General features: G+C 44.3%; 1 protein-coding gene across 1 annotated transcript; it reads right to left on the bottom strand.

Moving 5' to 3' along the window:
- Positions 1-851: 851 nt before the first annotated feature.
- On the bottom strand, positions 852-18,450 carry LOC131129477 (uncharacterized). The gene is made up of 21 exons (XM_058073095.1): positions 18,432-18,450; positions 16,519-16,616; positions 16,349-16,408; positions 16,187-16,270; positions 15,885-15,918; positions 15,607-15,710; positions 15,270-15,536; positions 15,085-15,178; positions 14,859-14,926; positions 14,634-14,774; positions 13,240-13,272; positions 13,023-13,169; positions 12,892-12,954; positions 12,669-12,803; positions 12,509-12,571; positions 11,874-11,939; positions 11,643-11,783; positions 9,787-9,924; positions 9,575-9,642; positions 1,612-1,672; positions 852-1,522 (listed from the first exon to the last, which is right to left on the bottom strand). The coding sequence occupies exons 1-20, from the start codon at positions 18,448-18,450 to the stop codon at positions 1,639-1,641; spliced, it is 1,857 nt and encodes a 618-aa protein (XP_057929078.1). The 3' UTR covers positions 852-1,522; positions 1,612-1,638.
- Positions 18,451-21,702: the final 3,252 nt, after the last annotated feature.

Genomic DNA, 21,702 nt, shown 5'->3' with positions numbered 1-21,702 from the left:
GCTGAGCTAAAAGGCTGTGAAAAGTCTGTAAATTCTCGTTTTCTATGTGCTGTTCTAAAAATAGAACAGCGATTCCCTAATCAAGTGGCCCATTTTTTAACGTTTTCGTTAATAGCGTCGCCATGGTTACACAAAACTTTCCAAAAATGAAATACCGCTGTAGTCCCGAGCGCCACGTTTCCGGCGGTGTAACATGTGTGGGGGTCCTTCTTGCGGTTTTGGCCGCATTACGCGCGCAAAAAGTGGAAGATTAAGATATACGGAATAATAACTAAACAGCAATAACAATATGGGCTGGCTCAGTAGCCAGCCCATAGACTGCTACTGCAAGTAGCAGTCTATGGGCTGGCTACTGGGCCAGTCCATAACTAGAAAATTCCCGCGGAAATTTTGATGGACTGGCCACCTGTGCTGTGAACCTCGGGCCCGGTGTCTGCCGTGCCGCCGAACATTATGCATTGCCTATTGCAGGAATTATTTTGTACAAACTATTTGTAAAAGGCATCTAGTGGCATCACATTGGAAGTGAAAGCTTAAATGTGTTCATACATGTGACCTGACATCAGCAGTTGTTTCCAAAGTTGGGGTTTCTCAACTTACTGTCATAAGCCTCATAAGCCAAAATAGAACCAAACAGTAGATTTCAAGGCATGTGCAGCTGGATGAAGGAGCCAGGAGACTGAAGTCGGGGTTTCCCTGCTGAGGCTGCTGCCCTTGACCCAACCTCGGAAAAGCAGATGGGTGGAATGCAGCGGAATATTAGCACTTTTTTCAGTTTAAAAAGACCATGGAAGCAAAACCTGTACTTAAGTTCATATATAAAACCAGACAATTTCTGAATAAATCATTTGACAGTTTATTTAAAAAGGAACCACAAGATGCAACAAAGCCTTAAATTCTTGAAGTCAAAATGTCAACAATTACACCAGTTATGAACAGTATTGTGATGTATAATATTCTGTAATATAGAAAGATAAAATCAATGACAAACACTTCATGTAGCAAGGCAACATGTCCCGTATGTAACTCAACAGTTTAGGTCAGCGGCCCAAGGCACATCAAATATTTCAGAAAAAAACCCCAGCAGTAATTAAAAGAAGCGTTCAATGACATATCGCACCAACTCACAACAAAACAAGTGATCTTGAGGCACTTTGGTTCACATTATTATTATCATCATTAGTTTGGTCTAGCCTCAAGTTTATCATAAATGAACAACAGAAACCCACATGAGCAAGCACCTGGCAACGGAGGCAAGGAAAAACTCCCACTTGGGAAGAAACCTTGGACAGAACCCAGGCTCAGTGGGGCAGCCGTCTGTCTCGACCGTTTAGGTTACAATAGAAAAATGTTTGGTACAGCATGATTATGCATAATAATGGTCTTTATACATAAAGGTGCAAACGCTTGAGAACAAAAAGGCATAGTGAACATATGTATGTGGTAGGTAACTACGTATTAAAACAGGAACAGGAAGTATTAACACGTCCGGGAAATGTTTGTGTAAAGGATTGTCCTTTCCCTAAACAGACACACACACAAAAACCCAGTAAAAATTGTATCAAGACTGAATTCTTAATTGTCAATTCAGAAAACAAACTGTCAACACACCTTTTCTGTCATGTCCTGCAGTTGGTATCAGAATGCGAGTTGAACCTGTTCTCCTCTGTAGCTGTAAAACACACAAATCACAAATCTGACACTATCAGCTTTTTATCCACACAGGAAGTCAGCTGGGATATTCATATGCTGAGCATCCCCAATATACTGTATAGACTCCACGTGACATATTGCGGAAAAGTACTGCGACTACTACAAATCTATGAGCTTTGCTTTTCACGCAGCAGTGCCTACTACAGGGGAGAGAAAGACAGACAAGTTAGTCAAATGTTATCAGTAACTGTCATATACATATACACTTTATACATGTTATATATTGTGTAAAATGTACTGCCACTAATACAAATCTTTGAGCTTTGCTGTTCTCAGCTCTTTGTGCAGCAGTGCCTACTACAGGGGAGAGAAAGAGAGACAAGTTAGTCAAATAAATTAGTAACTGTCATATAGATACTGTATATACACACACACACCCAAACAGTATATACTTTTATATTATATATTGCGGAAAAAAAAGCGGTCCGATGACTACATATCAGCAATGCTGATACCAATAACTGTTCTCATGTCTTCAATGCAGCAGTGCCTACTACAGGGGAGAGAGAAAGAGAGACAAGTTAGTAACAAGTCAGTACAGTAATTGAAAAAGCTGAAAGTAATACTATGACCGAGTAGAACATAACAGCCTCAAACAGGCTATTCATGCAATAGTGCCTACTACAGGGGAGAGAGAGAGAGAGAGACAAGTTATTAGAACGTTCCATCATAAGTGACATGAAGTTTCAGGAATAGGGAGAACATTGAGAACATGGAGAACATGACTATGCCAACACTGCCCGTTCAGAGATAATACAGTAATTCTGACTAGCGTATGTATCTACTACATATAATAAAGCGACATCTTCCGGTTGGGGCTAAAGCGTGTGCAGCAGCATTTCTGAAAGGCAGCCCATGAGCAGACGTACAGCATACCTAGCCTTCAGGACACAAGCACGGAGTACTTACGTATGTGAGATGGCGTGGATGGATGGAGGGGAAGAAATGGCCACAAGGTCATTGCAAGCAAATGTTCATTGGGGACAAGACAGCATGTGTAGACCAGACCAGGGCCTACAAAGATGTTAAGATACAGTACACCGGACTGTGGTAACTGTAGTAAGAATGCAGAACACCTGACTGAATGCAAGACTGCGGTTGAGAAATGTAAATGTGATCAATCAGTGTCTGCTTGCCAGTTGTTGCCTTGCCGATGAGCTGAGTATAGCCTCTGGACTCAAACAACTCCAGTATAGGCTTCTTACGTTTCGAAAGCAGGTCCTCGTTGAAGTCGCCACAAACAACAATGGTGTGGCTTTCCATCATTGCCAAGGTGTCCAAGAGGTTTGTCAAATTAGGTAGAAATGTGCCCAGACTCAAGTTCGGTGGTCGATAAACAGTAGCCACCACAGCCGTGATCGGCACCATGACTTTAACCACCAAGAATTCAAGGTCTGGCACATTCTGGACAAACCGAAGGGGCTGGCCTTGAAGTTCCCTCCGACAGTAGGCTGCAACCCCGCCTCCCTCTTTCGCAGCCATGTCTGGCCTGTTTAAGTAGGAAACACATCTGTTCCGTACAAAAACAGCGTAGTCCTCCAGCTGCAAGTGTGGCGAGATGGAACCAGACAAATGGGTTTCCGTCAAACAAAGCACATCAGCCAGTCTCAGCTCATGATGAGATTTGATGTCCTCCATGTGACACGCGAGGCCCTCTGTGTTATGGTGGACAATCTTCAAAGTCGGAGAAGGCCCTTGTGCAAAGTGCAACAGCGGTCTGACAGACAAGAAAGAAGCGTGCAACATGCTGTCCATTGCCAAAGCAATGGTGGGATCAGCATATATTTTCTTCTCATCCAAGTCCATGATCTTCAGTCCCTGGAGCGAGGTCGTGCGACTTAGAGCGACGTAGGCCATTCCAGGTTCAAACACGCGCTTCAGAGATACGACCGCAGAAGATAGCGTCATGCCTTGCACTTTGTGCGCCGTGCATCCAAAGGCCAGTTTTGCCGGGAATTGCCGCCTCACCAGTCCTTTGATGCTTAAACTTTCCTCTGACTTTTCTATGTAGGCCAAATCGTCCCCGGATCCCTGAAGTTTCTTCCGAAATTTCAGGCCTGCTCCAGGATTGTCCAAAGAAATGCCAAGAAAAGTAACAGCGGCCTGTGGTCCACGGACAATGTTCATGATGGTCCCGAAGGTGCCGTTCACGAGACCATCCTCAATGTCCAAGTTCCGGATGATCATGACTCGCGCTCCTACAGCGGCTTGCAGGTTGTCGGGCAGATCTCTTTTCCTCCCGGTTATCATGTTGGACACGATGACCAATTGTCCGGTCCGGGGGTCTTTTCTGTAGTTTTCTGCCGGAATGTCGACCACATTCAGTTTCAAAGCTGCCACAGTTGCACGGTTGTGTTCGTCAACCTCCTTATTGGTTGCAAAAATGTGGAGCGTACTGGTGTGACACTGCGATGTTTGGACAGTAGCCTGCTGCAGTAAAGCCCGGTCACTTTCATACAAGGGCTCCTCCTTCCTCTTTTCCCTTACCCTGTTCAAAAGCTGGGCAAAGGTCAGGTCCTCCTTCTGTCGCATGATCTCCGTAAGTCGGACCAACTGAAAGTTGGTCCAGAGGTCAAGGACATTATCCTCATACACACAGAGGGGTTTGGCCCTTCCAAGAGGTGGCAGCTGGTAAAAGTCCCCAACTACAAGCACAGAGATCCCTCCAAAGGTCTTCCGGTTGCCCTTGACTTGCTGGAACCGCCAGTGGACATACGCAAAAAGATCCTTGGAGACCATTGATATTTCATCAATGATTAAAATCTGCACGTTGGAAAGACTCGCCCGCAAGGTGTCCAGCGCGTTGCCGAGTCCTTGATATGGAGGCCTCAAACTTCTTGGGAGCTTCAAGACCGAGTGCAAGGTTTTCCCAGAAATGTTGAACGCAGCTGTGCCGGTAAATGACGTCAACAGAACCGTGGGTTGAGACAAATCCGCATCGGTACGAATGCCAGGAAGCTGCCGAAAAATCTTGGTGGCCTCCTGGTAAATGCACTTGATGACATGCGACTTGCCACATCCAGCTCCCCCTGAGATGAAATAATGAAAGGGCTCAAGGTCGCGATCAGAAACGCGCTGCAAACACCAGTCGCGTACGGCATAGAAGACGGAAGCCTGCATGATGTTAAGACTGCGGTACATCCTCCTCACAAAGTCCGGACTCAACTGGGGTGCTTCAAAGGCCGGCAGTGCTGGGGCGCCGGAAAGGTCAGCCTGATAGGCAGGAACATCATCCTGCTCATCCCGCTCGTCCGCTGCGTTTGGCATCATGGCCTTCAGCGCAGCAAGACATTCCAGGCGCTCTGCTTCCACCTCTGGCGCAAAAGAGTTCCACGCATTAACAGCTGGACCTTCCTGTTGGAGTCGCTCCAAAGCCTTGTCCAGTTTCTTCGCTTGGCCCTCAAACCGCTTCATTTTCTCATCAACGATGGCCTTTGCAGGACCTAGCCTTGACCATCCGTCCAGGTAGAATGACTCATAAGTTGGGTGGGAGTCGCTGGTCAACTCACGGTCCGTCCTGTGGGGCAAGTAGAGTTTGAGAAGGGCCCTGAAATATTTTTCAGGAACCTTTGTCATGGAAAACCGCGTGTATCTTATGACGGCAGGTTTTCCCCTGGTCCTCTTCTGAATGCAACCCATGTCGTTCAAAAGGGGAATGACATTTGGCCCTTCTCTCTGGTGACCGTAGACCACCCGGTAATCAGACGCAAACTCTGCCAGACACATAGACTCAAACGCCTGCGTACGTGGTCTGTTGGCGTACTTTTCCGGCAAACTTGACATCCACACTTCAGCTGAATCTGGGTGCATGGTCATAAGCCGACTCATGGGCAGACTCATTCGGAAACCGTCCTCGTCGGTTTGGAGGAACACCACATTGCGTGAGGACTTCTTCAGGGGCAAACTGCATGTTCGTGCCACTGCTTCCTGAGCACTTACCTCTCTGTGCTTTGAATACGCCTGCATGATCTTTTGCATCTCCTCCTTCTGGTTGGCGTCAGACTTTTGCACGTCCTTGATGACAGATTTGAGGAACTCTGTCATCTCGTGCTCCGGCTTGGAGATGTAAGACATCATGTACATGATGCAGCTGATATCATCCAGAATATACTGGATGTCCATGTTGGCGTTCCACGCACGCAGCAGATGGGGGTTGTAGGCATTAGTCCAACTTTCTTGCGGTGTACGCTTCAAGTGGACAGCCATCCCAGTGCTGAGGTTCTCAACATAGTGCTTATACCGACCCAGGGTCAGCTGGCACGAATTGAGCAGGTCCGTCAAGTCCTCCGGAACCTGTGTGTCCATAAGACGCTCTCTTAGCTGTTTCAGCTTTTCCTTGGACTCCCTCTGTTTCTTCGCCAACTTGGTCCTTTTGGCACGGGCGTCTTCCTCCTTCCGTCTCTTCTTCTTGGGGTCATCGTTTTCCTCTTCGTCATCACTGGTCGGGTCCTCAAAGGGAAAGGTAATTGTGGTGACATCCATGGGCAGTTTAGGGAATCCAAAGCGACAGGAGACATTTCCTTTTTGGCAAGATTTGGTGTGACTGCGGCTGTGAGTTTGAACACTCGTAACCACTTCATGGAGTTCCGGATCCTTGGTTTGATCGGGGATGTGGCAGGTGATATAACGGTCGATGAATTCGACCACTTCGCCACAGTAGATGGGATCTGGTTCCTCGATCACCGGTGCGTCCTTTATCCACACCACCATGTGTATATGAGGACTTCCTCGTGCTTGAAACTCAACACGATAAAAGTAGTCCTCGACTGGGCCGATGGGCTGCGCAGGAGACAGAATAAGCTCTAAGAGAGCATCTACCCTTTTCTCAAACATGCGCATGACCGTGACTGGATTGCTGCGGAGAATCTCGCATTTAGCGTTCCAGTCCAGATCTGAAAAGTGATCCTCCTGTTGGCCTTGCTGCGCTTTTATCACAGCAGTGACTTCAGGCCATCTCATTTCCGCCGCAGAAAAGGTAAGAAAAAATGTTGGCTTCCCCAACTGCCTGGCCATTGCGTGGAGCTCCCGGTGAGCTTTCTCCCAGTATGCTGGTGTTCCTCGGAGTGGCTGCATAAATCTGGTCGCTTCCCTGTTCTGTATGAGCCGCTCCAACGCCGCCTTGTCCTGGATCATCCGGTTCAGAATTTTCCTCCCATCCGCAGTGTGAGGTTTTCCTTTCCGCGACTGAATCGACATGCTGTTATTGGCCATGTACGTTTCAATGACAAATTGGGCAAAGAAAAGGTAGCCCTGATCTTCAGCAAAGCGTGGATCAACTGAAAACAATCTGGTGTTGAAGTAAGAACTCGGTGATACTTTAACGATCCTCTCCTCATCCATTGTGTTCTTTCCCGTTGGGAACAGAACAGGAAAGGCCATGGCCTCCAGCTGCGGCACAGCAAAAAATCCAACAGGCTTGTTTTGTTGGGCAGGAGCAATGCTGAATATCCCATCCCCAAATGAAAGACTTTCCTGTGCAATGTCAAGCGGCTGCATGCATGTATCGAGCATGAGGCCCGGCCGAAGTTCCTCCTGATCACGTTCAACATGCTGTGCCTGCGTAACTTGGGCGTTGCTGGCCTCTTGCTGCAAGGATGATGACGGCAGGGCGGATGGCTCCTCTTCCCCTTCAAGGACACTTTCAGCTGCTGCACTGTCATTGATGCACACATCCCTGTACTGTGGATGAGTGTCTATCAGCGTCCTGAGCCCAGCTATAACATTCGCCATATTTACCGTATAAAAATGCTGATGTCCTTTATACCGAAGGCGTCTCTTCAGCTTTACCTGCAGCAGTTGAGCTTCGCTACGTGGCCTAGGTAGTGAGTTCACTGCTGCTTCCATTTCCGACGGTACGCACACTACTGAGCCATGAACAGCTCGTTGCCGTCCTTTGGGCAATGCTACAATTTTTGCAAAAGGTATAATTTTTGCTATCAGCTGTCTCTCGAGTACATTTAAATCGGACAGCTCTTGGGGAATGGGTGCCAGATCCAACTTATTTGCAACTGCCAGAGGTGGCATTGCACATCTCCTGAGGTGGGAGTCACAGGAGTGACATATCCATTCCTGCTTTCTCTCTTGCGGGGCAGTGCATGGGGCAGAACAATTGTTGCAGACATGAACATATTTACCTGTCAAGCTGGCGGCCACTATGTCATGGTTGTCGCTATATTTTCCTCGATTGCATTTCTGTACCTGATTTAGGAAAAGAGCACGGTGGCATACAGTACAAACATATGTGGGCCCATGTGCGACTCTTTCGCGGAACGACGATATTGCTGCTTTCATTACAGCGCTTGCTGGATCCTGCACATTGTTGGCTGAATGTTGAGTTCTAGTCATGTATTTAGTCTTTATTTGAAGCGCGCATTGTAATTTGTGCCGAATACGCTGCCCATTAAGACGGTTCTTTTCGCAACGCTGAACATGATGTAGCCTTACATTAGAATGTCTATTACTATCTCTCACATATTTCTTATGTTGAAAATAAGGATTGTTTCGATAATTCTGCATCCATGTTTTCATGAAAACAGCCCACCTTTGCTTAAAACCTGGATGGTTGCGATATTTATCTCTTAGTTACGCCCTATATCTTGCCTGAAAAGCTGGATCCCGGTGATACCGCTCCCTCAGATATAACTTTTGTCTCGCCTGAAAAGCTGGATCCCGGTGATACCGCTCCCTCAGATATAACTTTTGTCTCGCCTGAAAAGCTGGATCCTGGTGATACCTTTGCCTGATATATACTTTTTTTCTCATTTTAAAATCTGGGTCCCGGTGATACATTTCCTTAAGATTCAGCTTCTGTCGTTCAACAAAAGCCAGATCAGATTGATACCTTTTCCTGACATATGCTGACATTAAAGTCTTTTTGGTCGTTGGTCTTCTGTGGTATTTTTTAGCAACGTGCGCCTTCTGTTTATTCTTAAAGGCACTATCACACCTGTATCGCGTGGTAAAGTGGTTTAATTTTTGTTGGCGGTAATTAGTGTCTGATACATACTTGATCTTCATTTGTAGAAGTTTTTTTTGACGGGGATTGGGTTCTTTTGAAGCTTTGTACAGTGTACATTGTTGGCACTTTAGTGCCCTTTTCATAGCGGTCCGTCGCCTCGTTTTACTCACTTTGGAAAAATCTATTTGAACATGGACGCATGGTGGTACTATCAGCTCCTCTTGATCTGTCTCAACACATTCTCCTATTGCTGCATCTGTTACTTTGGTGGGCTCTGAAGTGATTACGACATCCAACTGCACCTGTCTGTCACTTGCTATCTGTTCTAATCCAAAGGAAACCGGTACCAACTCGTAGTTCGCATCGGGGCTGCGATCCGAAAGGAGCTCATGCACATGGTTGACTAAGTCATCTAAGTGAGAAAATGTCATCATAATCGCAGTTCCGTTTGGGTCTGGCAAACCTACTGCAGATCGACTGTGCGAATCAAAAAAACCGTAGCATCCTGACCTATCACGAAAAACCGCAAAGCACTCTGGAGCCACAATCAGAAAAGCATGAGTGACATCTTGTGAGAGGCACTCAAGTTGTCTGGCAAGTGGCAACAAATACGGATCTATTAGGGAATTGCTGCGATCCCTCACCAAACCAAATTTCGGCTCTAACTGTGTAACCGTGTATGCATTGTTGTCGGTGTGAACTATCTTTGGCATTTCCTCTTTGGTTAAATGATTGCTGATTAAACGTAGTCCTAGCCCACATATTGTCCACGCATAGAGTGAGTCTCCATTTTCAAGAACTCTGTCAAGAACGTCTGCATCAAAATGAAACCCCTCAGCATGGTAGGCCAAGAACGTCAGTGCCATACACGTGCACTGATTATTGCGAGTGCAATCGTCATACCTCAAATCCATCTGGGAGTGAGTGGCCCGGACGGTACGAATGCGTCGACCAGCTTCTGTGCCACAATCCTGAAATGTAGTATTTGTCATGTTAACATACATTTGTGTAATCAGGTTAGTTTTTACCATAGAAAAGCTTACATTAGCCTTGTTTTACCAATGCAACTTTTCAGTAGATCTAGTAGGCGTATACATTTCCTGTGTTAAAATTACCTGGCTGGTCCCATCCAGGACAATGTGCAGTAGTGGCAATGAGGACTTTGCACAAATGTCTCTCTGAACCACTGTCTCTGGACTGCAAGGCGGTGATGGTGTTGACGGCAGATCTACAGTAGCCAGTGTCGCCTCAGTCTAAATGAGAAGGCAAAACTAACTTAAAAATGGCACACAAAATACCACCTTTAATATAGTAACAAATATAGTGTGTGTACAGTGAAGAAAATAAGTATTTGAACACCCTGCTATTTTGCTATTTCTCCCACTTAGAAATCATGGAGGGGTCTGAAATTTTCATCGTAGGTGCATGTCCACTGTGAGAGAGATAAACTAAAAAGAAAAATCGAGAAATCACAATGCATGATTTTTTTAACAATTTATTTGTGTGATACAGCTGCTAATAAGTATTTGAACACCTGAGAAAATGAATGTTAATATTTGGTACAGTAGCCTTTGTTTGCTATTACAGAGGTCAAACGTTTCCTGTAGTTTTTTACCAGGTTTGCACACACTGCAGGAGGGATCTTGGCCCACTCCTCCACACAGATCTTCTCTAGATCAGTCAGGTTTCTGGGCTGTCGCTGAGAAACACGGAGTTTGAGCTCCCACCAAAGATTTTCGATTGGGTTCAGGTCTGGAGACTGGCTGGGCCATGCTAGAACCTTGATATGCTTCTTACGGAGCCACTCCTTGGTTTTCCTGGCTGTGTGCTTCGGGTCGTTGTCGTGTTGGAAGACCCAGCCACGACCCATGTTCAATGCTCTGACAGAGGGAAGGAGGTTGTTCCCCAAAATCTCACAATACACGGCCCCAGTCATCCTCTCTTTAATGCAGTGCACTCGTCCTGTCCCATGTGCAGAAAAACACCCCCAAAGCATGATGCTACCACCCCCATGCTTCACAGTAGGGATGGTGTTCTTCGGATTGTACTCTTCATTCTTCTTCCTCCAAACACGCTTATTGGAATTATGACCAAAAAGTTCTATTTTGGTCTCATCTGACCATAAAACTTTCTCCCATGACTCCTCTGTATCATCCAAATGGTCATATGCAAACTTAAGACAGGCCTTGACATGTGCTGGTTTAAGCAGGGGAACCTTTCGTGCCATGCATGATTTCACATCATGACGTCTTAGTGTATTACCTACAGTAACCTTGGAAACGGTGGTCCCAGCTCTTTTCAGGTCATTGACCAAGTCCTGTCGTGTAGTTCTGGGCTGATTCCTCACCTTTCTTAGAATCATTGAGACCCCACGAGGTGATATCTTGCATGGGGCTCCACTCCGATTGAGATTGACCGTCATGTTTAGCTTCTTCCATTTTCTAATGATAGCTCCAACAGTGGACCTTTTTTCACCAAGCTGCTTGGTAATTGCTCCGTAGCCCTTTCCAGCCTTGTGGAGGTGTACAATTTTGTCTCTGGTGTCTTTGGACAGCTCTTTGGTCTTCGCCATGTTACAAGTTAAAGTCTTACTGATTGTATGGGGTGGACAGGTGTCTTTATGCAGCTAACGACCTCAAACAGGTGCATCTGATTCAGGATGATACATGGAGTGCAGGTGGACTTCTAATGGGCAGACTAACAGGTCTTTCAGGGTCAGAATTCTAGATGATACACAGGTGTTCAAATACTTATTTGCAGCTGTATCACACAAATAAATTGTTAAAAAATCATGCATTGTGATTTCTGGATTTTTCTTTTTAGTTTATCTCTCTCACAGTGGACATGCACCTACGATGAAAATTTCAGACCCCTCCATGATTTCTAAGTGGGAGAAATAGCAAAATAGCAGGGTGTTCAAATACTTATTTTCTTCACTGTATATGATAAAAATAGAAAATGCTTGTTTTACCCAGCTGGTCCCATCCATGACAATGTGCTGTGGTGGTGTGGAGGATGGCACACACGTCTCCTCTGTGACGACCACTGGCCCGGGACTGCAAGGTGGTGTTGGGGTGGAAGGCAGCTCCACACGATGTGGTGTTTCCTCCATCTACACACACACACACACACTTCTGTCATGCCATTTTTCTACACCAACAAATATAGGCTGCATATATTATAAGAAAAAAGTGCATTTTACCCAGCTGGCCTCATCCTGTACAATGTGCTGCACTGGCGTGGAGGAAGGTGGCGGTGTTGCCTCCATCTAAAAATGTACACACACACACACCACTTTACTAACAATGCACACACACACACACGTTCACAACCAGAACAACATTTTATTTTTCTCCCATGACATATTTCATTCATTCATTCGTTCGTTTTCTATCACTTATCCTCATGAGGATCGCGGAGGTGCTGGGCCTATCCCAGCTGTCTTCGGGCGAGAGGCGGGGTACACCCGGGACTGGTGGCCAGCCAATCCCAGGGCACATATAGACAAACAACCATTCACACTCACATTCATACCTATGGACAATTTGGAGTGGCCAATTAACCTAGCATGTTTTTGGAATGGGGGAGGAAGAAAAAACCCACACGTGCATGGGGAGAACATGCAAACTCCACACAGAGACACACTCATCCATCGTGCAGCCACTATGACATAGTTAAATATGCATAGTTGCATAGCTTATATGCATAGTTGGATATGCATACTTCTTGCCCAATTATATTTTCCTAAACAATCTTTGCAGAAAGTTGCTTATCACAGTCCTGTGTGGAACCATTGAACCAAGACGAACAAGGGATGACTGTACATGGACTACAAACCTGCAGCTCTCCCACTCTCCTCTTGGAGGCTGGACGACGCCGTTGGCACTCTGCAGTCACCGCCTGACGTGGCACAGAAAAAAAAGGAAATATTTCACATGCATAACTTTTTTTAGATGTATTTGTGAATAATATACTTTCTATGAAGCGGCGAAAGTACCTTCTTGCCCTTGGGGATAACTGTGGAGGTCTCAGGGCTTGGAAGATGCGATGGAGCCAGCTTGTCCATTGCAACCAGCATGGGCGGGCTGAACCACACAGGGTTCACAGGGATGTTGCACTGCAACAGGTCCTCCTGTCAAAAAGTACCAAAATACATATACTAAGACTTGAAACTATCGCCATCCTAACATCCATGCTCGTCTCCATCAACTGTGACAAACCTGCTGCTTGCACATCCCTTTGCTGGGGTCACGGGGCACCTTGGACTTGACACGCCGACTCCTCTGTTGCGATAAGTCACATTATGGCTACATGTACATATTCTTGTCCATTTTTCAACATTTTTTTTTACCCCCTCTGCGCTGCCAATGAGTGTCCAGTCAAAAGGGTTGGAAGGATGCTGCACGGTGACCTCACCCTTCACAACCACTTTCGGCAGGAACACTCGCGTCGGTGGGGACGTCTGAAGAGAAGGTGCCGGTGGTGCAGTCGTCTCCAGCTGATGGGACACAGAAAAGGCAATCATAACGTGGCATCCATTACACATGGAGATGCCTTTTTGAAAGTACCTTCTGGAACAGGGACGACCAAGGACGATGGGGCTGATGGGGAACACAGGCAAAAATTATTTGCGACACATAGGTTTGATAAACCAACACAATGAGTCACATGCATGTGTTTTAGGGCTGGGACAACGCGTCAACATCATCGATGATGTCGACACAAAAAATAATCATAAACAATTTAAGGAGAACTTTAATCCACGTTTGGTGCGATTTACAATTTAAATGTGCAACTGTTAAACTATAGGAATAGGCCTCTATGAGATCTATTGAGACCTAACAAAATAAGAGCCGATTCTCAATTCTCAGTCTATTCTCAAACAAAATAGCCTACATTTTGCCTCTTTTAAACAAAATAAATCATATTATTAACTAATAGTATTTAATCAAAGAACAAAGTAGACTTGTAGCTGACCTTGGCAACGACATTTCGTTGGCAATTTCACTACTGTGTTTTTGTGCAATGACAATAAAGGGAGTCTATCTAGTCTATCTATGTCTACCTTTTGTTCCTTTTTGCCAAAAGGCACGGATGAGAGGGGGAGATCCCACATAACAACAACACATAGGCTTATAGGTTTATATCAAGGCTACGGTGGTAACTGTCCTGGGCTATAGCTTACTTAACCTTGTGGTTTTTGTTGAGAAAAATGAGCATGTTAACATGCCGGGGGTGAATGCAGCCGAGTGACTGTCAGTCCAGCAGCTGAAAAGACCCGCTCTGACGGGGCCGAAGTCGTGGGGATGCAGAAATACGGTCTGGCTAACTTGGCCAGCATGGGGAACTTTCTGTCATTCACCTTCCACCAATCTGTCGGATTTCAATCCAGGGGTGGGGGTGTCTCCCTCAGAAAATTCTGAACCTCTCTTTCAACGCCAGCATTGTCTTGGGAGGATGAGATTGCTCCCTGAGGAGATGCGTCATTGCAGAAGCGTGCATAGTGGCAGTTACTTTTGGTTGTTGAATTATACTTGGAAATTGTGTCGCACTATTTGCAATGAACAGTCATTTTTAAGCTCGAAATGGTCACACGTTACACTTCGCCCTGCACACTTCATGTTTGATACTTTCAGATATGGCGGCAGGGCAGAAGTCAGCTCGCAGGCTGTTTTCTTGACCATCCTTAGGCTACATAAAAGTTTATTTCTTTTGTTGTTTTCAGATTCCATTGTGTACTTTGTTGTATTGTTCAAAATAATTCATTTTTGAACTTGTTAATAAAAATATATTTGTTTGATTCATGGAGATAAATTAGCTTGAATTGCTATATATGGTAAATTATTAAACGATAGTCTAATCAAAATCAAATCGATGCATCGAAAAACTAATTTCATTTAACCCAGCCCTAATGTGTTTGTGATTAAAATGTAGTGTGAATGAAGGTGCAAACCAAAAGTACCTCGCCCGGCGGTGACGTAGGAGGAGCTGGTGGCGGAGGTGGAGGGGGTGGGGCGGGTGCGGTACTCTCCAGCTGACGGCGGGCAGCAACCCACAGCAACCTGGCAAGCACAGGCATCCCATCGCTGTCAATGAGGTGTACCTGCCACACATAACCCAAAATGATTAGTAAACCTGGAAATATTCTACTTGTCCATATCCTTGCTATAGGACATCATCCACTTACGCCATCCCTACACCACATCTCAAGGCGTGACAGCGGGAAGTGGTCAGCTGAGGATAGGTAGGGAATACCTGCGGTACAGAAAGGAAAAAACAAATTCCTTATTAGTTTCTATAAACTTTTGTTTACCAGGTCAAGTCAATGAAATGACACTGGCATTTCACATCGTTGAGGTCTCCTACTTATGTTAAGCGTTGATAACAGTATGTCTTTATTTGAATTTGCATACCCATACTAGCTGCCACCCGACGGTACTCCCGGCGCAGACGATCCTGCTGGGCCACCACGACGTTCAGACGTGGAGGAAAGTCCACGACGACGACCTGAATAAATGAACATATCATCATAACAATATAAATTCCACTTCATGTAAATCATTATTTGCAACAAGAATATAGATCACAAGGTATTTACGTTAGGCCAGCGGCTGCAGGTGGCGGTCAGGAGCTGCCCGAAGTCGGTGGCTGCCTCGCCAACGGGACGACCCAAGTTGTTGCTGGGTGCCAAAACACAGACCGCCTCGGGAGAACGAGACAGAACCGCATTCTGCACCTCAGCCCACAACTGGGCCGCCGTGGCACCCGGGGTGGACATCACACCAAAAGACAAGGTTCCCTCTGGCATCTTCACAAATCCATCTGCAATGGCTCGCAGATGGGAGTCTCCAACGATTAGGACAAACTACAAACATACGTGAGGGCATATTCAATGTCGGTCTTCATGTACTCTTGTATTCAGACGTTCTACATACCCGCTTGCCCTGAGCCACGGCTGGAATGACCAGCTTGTGGTTCTTCCCAGTCACTGCAGAAACTGGCCATTTCCGCACGGTGTGGCGCCGCCCAGTGCCTCGGACTAATCACAATCACAGACACAATTAAAAAGGTAAATCCTCCAACCTTAAACAAAATAGATACCGTAGCAATGTTTTGCACAGTACGAGACTACAGTCAATACATTTTAAACAGTGAAAGAAAATAGACATTAAAATGATAAAAAAATGTGTATTCAAGTCACAGGAGGGCTGACCGTGTCTCAGAGGCTGGTGTCTGGCCGGAGACTCCTAAGGAAGTAGCACAAACATTTAAAAAACGTGAGTACAAGTAAAACCAAACAGTACCAATATATCTTTAGCAAAATCAGTCAGCAACTACAGTATGTCTATACAGTAACATACACGTCTTACATGTAAACACCAGCAATTTATCTGTTATATTCACATTTCTCATCAAACAGTCACCAGACCAGTCAGTGAATATCTACAAAACTTTAGGTGCAGCACGAATCACAATTATCCCATACATTTTCCAAAAGGCTGACGAAATTCTTACCTGGGCAACCACAGAAGAAGTGGCGGAGCAGGCATCCACCACACGGGGCTGGTCGGCCAGAGGGGAGGTCTGGAACCTGGCTCTCTGATTACACATTAGAGGATCTTAAGTTTATGACAATGAAGACAAATTCATTTTCAAAATGAAAAGTGAAACCAATACCTTCTTCGTGGGAGACTGCAGGGTGGTCCCCTCGCTGGTCGTCGAGGGTGGGGACCCAGGCTGTGAACAATGTCAATGTAGTACATATTAGTCCCAAAGGAATATTCTCTTTAATCATTTAGTACAGCTACAACACTGTAGTAAGAAATCAGTCATAAGAGGAAAAGTACCTGCTGGGGTGCGCTGGTCTGGCCCGTCTGTGGATCAAAGGTCCAGCTTCCTCCATCGGCGCTTCGCTGCTTCGGAACGCTTCCCCTTCCGTGGCATCCTGTTCACAGCAAAGACAAAAGCACAAAAACACTTCCCAACACTTTAATGTTGAAAATAGAGCAGTAGTACACTGCAAAGTACTAGGACAGTACTTTTTCCCCGTGTGTGTGTGTGTGTGTGTGTGTGTGCGTGTGTGTGTGTGCACGTGGATGGATGGATGGATGGTGTGTAGTGTTTTCAGTGACTCTAGTTTAGCAATATATGGTATGTGTTTATGCACTGTTGTCTTCTCTGGTGTATAGATATGAATGTAGTGATTGGCTAATGGTGGTAGGGATGATGATGATGATGATGCTTTCAGTCGCCTTCAGCTGTCAACAGATTTCCAAATCTCGCAATGTGCAATGCTCAGGGAGATGCTGGAAAGAACAGAAAATATTTAACTTCAGTAAACAAATCAGGATTAATATTGGCTGAACAACCCTGAGACCTCTGCTGATCAGTACAATAGCAAATTTCAAATTAGCTAATTTCCCCGCTGAGGGATGAATAATGGCATATCTTATCTTATCAATATGGCATCAATGTGTTGCGATACAATTGCAAATCGTTCTCAAAAGTCACTTCCACTTTGAACGAGCACATGGGACCACAGCACCTGCAGCTAGCATGCTCCATAAGCAACCCACACGACATACACATGCAAAGAACCCCTCTCTTTAGTATATGTTTTCTCATTTTTACTCTAAAAAGGAAACAAAAGCATTAGCAGCAGCTAATGGCATCAAGCTTTACTACAGTGTGAGCACATGGTACCACCGAGCACATGCACATAACTTATTTTGCATCCATAAGCAATCCAAACTACAAAAACATGTTAGAAAAAACATCTTTCAAATATGTTGTATTATTGTAACGTTGATAGGCAAAGAGAGTATTATTGCTGTTAAAAAGCATCAATCGTCACATTAATCATGCACACATAGGACCGCATGAACCAAGCTAGCTTAAACATGCACATAGCTTATTTTGCATCCATAAGCAATCCACACTATTGAAACATGCTAAAAAAAACACATTTTAAATATGTTGTATTATTTTAACGTTTAAAGCCAAAGAGAACATTATTGCTGGCAAAAAGCATCAATCGTCACATTAATCATGCACACATTGGACCGCATTGGACCAAGCTAGCTTAAAACGTGCACATAGCTTATTTTGCATCCATAAGCAATCCACACTATTAAAACATGCTACAAAAACATCTTTTAAATATGTTGTATTATTTTAACGTTTAAAGGTAAAGAGAGCATTATTGCTGGCAAAAAGCATCAATTATCACATTAATCATGTACACATAGGACCATGGACCAAGCTAGCTTAAACATGCAGACAACAGCTATTAAACAACAGCTAAAAGAACTTTTAAAACACGATAGAAATATTCTTAAAGTAAATGTATGTATTTCTGTGCTTTCACCAAGGGTGTACTTTAGCTGTACAACCAACAGGTCCAATCAACCAATTGCAAGTTGGGTGTGGCACTGAACTTCAGCAGAAGAGATCACCAAGACAAACAAACATACTTTTTACATCTATCAACGTTCATATCTAGCTTCATATTTGTCCATCAACTACAATTGGCAAGTAACAAAAACAACACTACTCTTAATTTAGAGGAGCATAATTGGATGCGTCTACTTACCTCAGTCGCAAGGAAGGAGTGAACTCGCTGATTGATCTGGTTGCGCATGCGTTGGTTGATTAGCCAACCAGGAGATACAGATGACGATTTTGAAAGTGGTGATATTTTATAGATCGATGCCAAGTCGAAATTGATATTTAGATACTTCTAAGGTATTGGTCCACTTACCGGAATCGGCGCTGTTCATACTGGATCGGCAAAATCCACCCCTCCCCCTTGTCTTTGGAAGCCATTAACACCACACACTCATCCTCAACAAACGTTCTGTGATAAATGAATGAAAAATAATATACAACCTGTAAAAAGATTGTAAGTTTTTTTTAAACGAGATTGAATTTGTGTTAAATAAAAACAACTACAAATAGAATAAATACAACAGAGGCAGTTCTGCTTCAATGATGCATTAGGCAACCCACGCTGTGGCCCCTCCCCCACCCTACCTCATTTCATTACATTGATTTTCACTATTTAAGCTATTTAAATACTATCAGTGATGTGGTATATGTTATTAGATAATGTACTTATAATACTAATAATAGTCCAACACAATTAAATCCAAAACAAATAGAGAAATGACAAAAGTATATTTTTATTTTAAAATCCTATTTTAATATTATTTAATATTATATTATTATTTTAATATTATTTTGAAATATTTATATTTTAAAATATTTTATATTCAGTGCACAAATCCTTCAATTACAACTCCCACTCCCACAACTGTTGTATTTATATCCCTGTTAATACAATTTCAACTCTAAGTCAAGAAAATACACTACTAATACGTTGAATATGACGCTGAAGACCCGAGTTCAATTCCACCCCTAGCCATTTCTGTGCATGCGTGCATGCGTGGGTTTTCTCCACCACCTTCCTCCCACATTCCAAAAACATGCTAGGTTAATTGGCGACTCCAAATTGTCCATAGGTATGAATGTGAGTGTGAATGGTTGTTTGTCTATATGTGCCCTGTGATTGGCTGGCCACCAGTCCAAGATGTACCTCGCCTCTCGCACAAAAGAGAGCTGGGATAGGCTCCAGCACCCCTGTGACCCTCGTCATGATAAGCGGTAGAAAATGAATGAATGAATACATTTAATATGCTGGTGTACATGAATTGATGCTCGCTCTACAGGTTTATATTTGGCTTGTCGGTCCTCTTCATCTTTCCTCCTCACATACATTTTCTCCGGGTATTCCAGGGTTATCCCACATTCCCCAAAACATGCGTGTTAGCTTCATAGGCCACTTCAAATTGTCCATAGGTATGAATGTGAGTGTGAATGGTTGTTTGTCTATATGTGCCCTGGGATTGGCTGGCCACCAGTCCAGGGTGGACCCCACCTCTCGCTCGAGACACAGCTGGGGTAGGTTCCAGCATACCCCCGCCGAGTGAGGATAAGCGGCATAGAAATTGGATGAATGGATGAACAGTTAGTATAGTAGCACCTAGCAAAAGAGCATGAACTACCCAATGTGCCAGGGCAGTTCAATAGTATCCACTATTATACTAGTATACACCATGCCATGGGTTTATTTACATTTAAACATGAATCAGCATGCTAGCACCGAAAAACATATGAAGTGGTGAAAGTGCCAAGTCACTCCTGTAATGATGTCATGTGTGGTTTTACAATTATCCATGCAGTAATGACAGGTGTTGATATGATAGGTGTTGATAATGGGGATATTTGATATGCCAGTCATATGAAGTGACTGCAGTCCCTGTGCTTACTTTTAAAGAAACAACTTTGAAAATCTACCAGATACATGAGATATTGAAGATCATGTAAGGAGTTAGCAATGTAGCATCTAGCAAGAAAACACCAAGTCCATAAAGTAGTCAGGCATTCCCATAGTGTCCCTACATTATGCCATGTGTGTATTTGACTTTAGACATGAGTAAATTAGCATATATGCTAACATGCTAACAATTAGCATGCTAGCACCTAGCAACGTAGCATCAAGTCCCAAAAGTGTCCAGGCAGTCCAATAGTGTCCCCACATCATTCCATGTATTTGACTTTAGACAAGAATAAATTAGCTAAAGTCTAACATGCTAACCGTTACCATGCTAGGACCTAGCAAGAGAGCCTCATGTTTAAAAAGTGTGAAGGCTGTCCGATAACCTCTCTCTATCATGCCATGTGTGTATTGGCCTTTAGACGTGAGTAAATTAGCTTAAATGCTAAAATGCTAATGGCGACCATGAAAGCACGTAGCAAGATAGCTTCAGGTCCCAAAAGTGTTAAAGCAGTCGCACAGTGTCCCCACATCATGACGAGTGTGTAGTTGCCTTTAAACATGAGTAAATTAGCTTAAATGCTAACATGCTAACGGCTACCATGCTGGCACCTGGCAAGAGTGCCTCAAGTTTAGAAAGTGCCAAGGTTGTCCTATTATCTCCCTACATCATGCCATGTGTCTATTTGCCTGTAGACATGAGTAAAATAGCTTAAATGCTAACATGCTAACGGCTACCATGTTAGTACCTAGCAAGAGGGCCTCAAGTTTAGAAAGTGCCAAGGTTGTCCTATAACCTCCCTACATCATGCCATGTGTCTATTTGCCTGTAGACATGAGTAAATTACCTTAAATGCTAACATGCTAACGGCTAGCACCTAGCAAGAGAGCCTCAAGTTTAGAAAGTGCCAAGGTTGTCCTATAACCTCCCTGCATCATGCCAAGTGTGTATTGCCTTAAGACATGAGTAAATTAGCTTAAATGCTAACATGCTAACGGCTAACATGCTAGCACCTAGAAAGACAGACTCAAGTTTAGAAACTGCCAAGGATGTCCTATAACGTCCCTGCATCATGCATGTGTGTATTTGCCTTTAAACATGAGCAAATTAGCTTAAATGCTAACATGCTAACAGTCATTATGCTAGCACCTAGCAAGAGAGCCTCAAGTTTAGAAAGTGCCAAGGTTGTCCTATAACCTCCCTACATCATGCCATGTGTGTATTTGCCTTTAGACATGACTAAATTAGCTTAAATGCTAACATGCTAACGGCTACCATGCTAGCACCTAGCAAGAGGGTTTCAAGTTAAGAAAGTGCCAAGGTTGACCTATAACCTCCCTATATCATGCCATGTGTGTATTTGCCTTTAAACGTGAGTAAATTAGCTTAAATGCTAACATGCTAACAGTTATCATGCTAGCACCTAGCAAGAGAGCCTCAAGATTAGAAAGTGCCAAGGTTGTCCTATAACCTCCCGACATCATGCCATGTGTGTATTTGCCGTTAGACATGACTAAATGAGCTTAAATGCTAACATGCTAACGGCTACCATGCTAGCACCTAGCAAGAGGGCCTCAAGTTTAGAAAGTGCCAAGGTTGTCCTATAACCTCCCTACATCATGCCATGTGTGTATTTGCCTTTAGACATGAGTAAATTAGCTTAAATGCTAACATGCTAACGGCTAACATGCTAGC

This window comes from Doryrhamphus excisus, chromosome 5 (assembly GCF_030265055.1).
Source record: "Doryrhamphus excisus isolate RoL2022-K1 chromosome 5, RoL_Dexc_1.0, whole genome shotgun sequence".
Classification (NCBI taxonomy): domain Eukaryota; kingdom Metazoa; phylum Chordata; class Actinopteri; order Syngnathiformes; family Syngnathidae; genus Doryrhamphus; species Doryrhamphus excisus.
The sequence above is the reverse complement of the archived record's forward strand: the minus strand, read 5'-3'. Positions and strand labels throughout refer to the sequence as shown.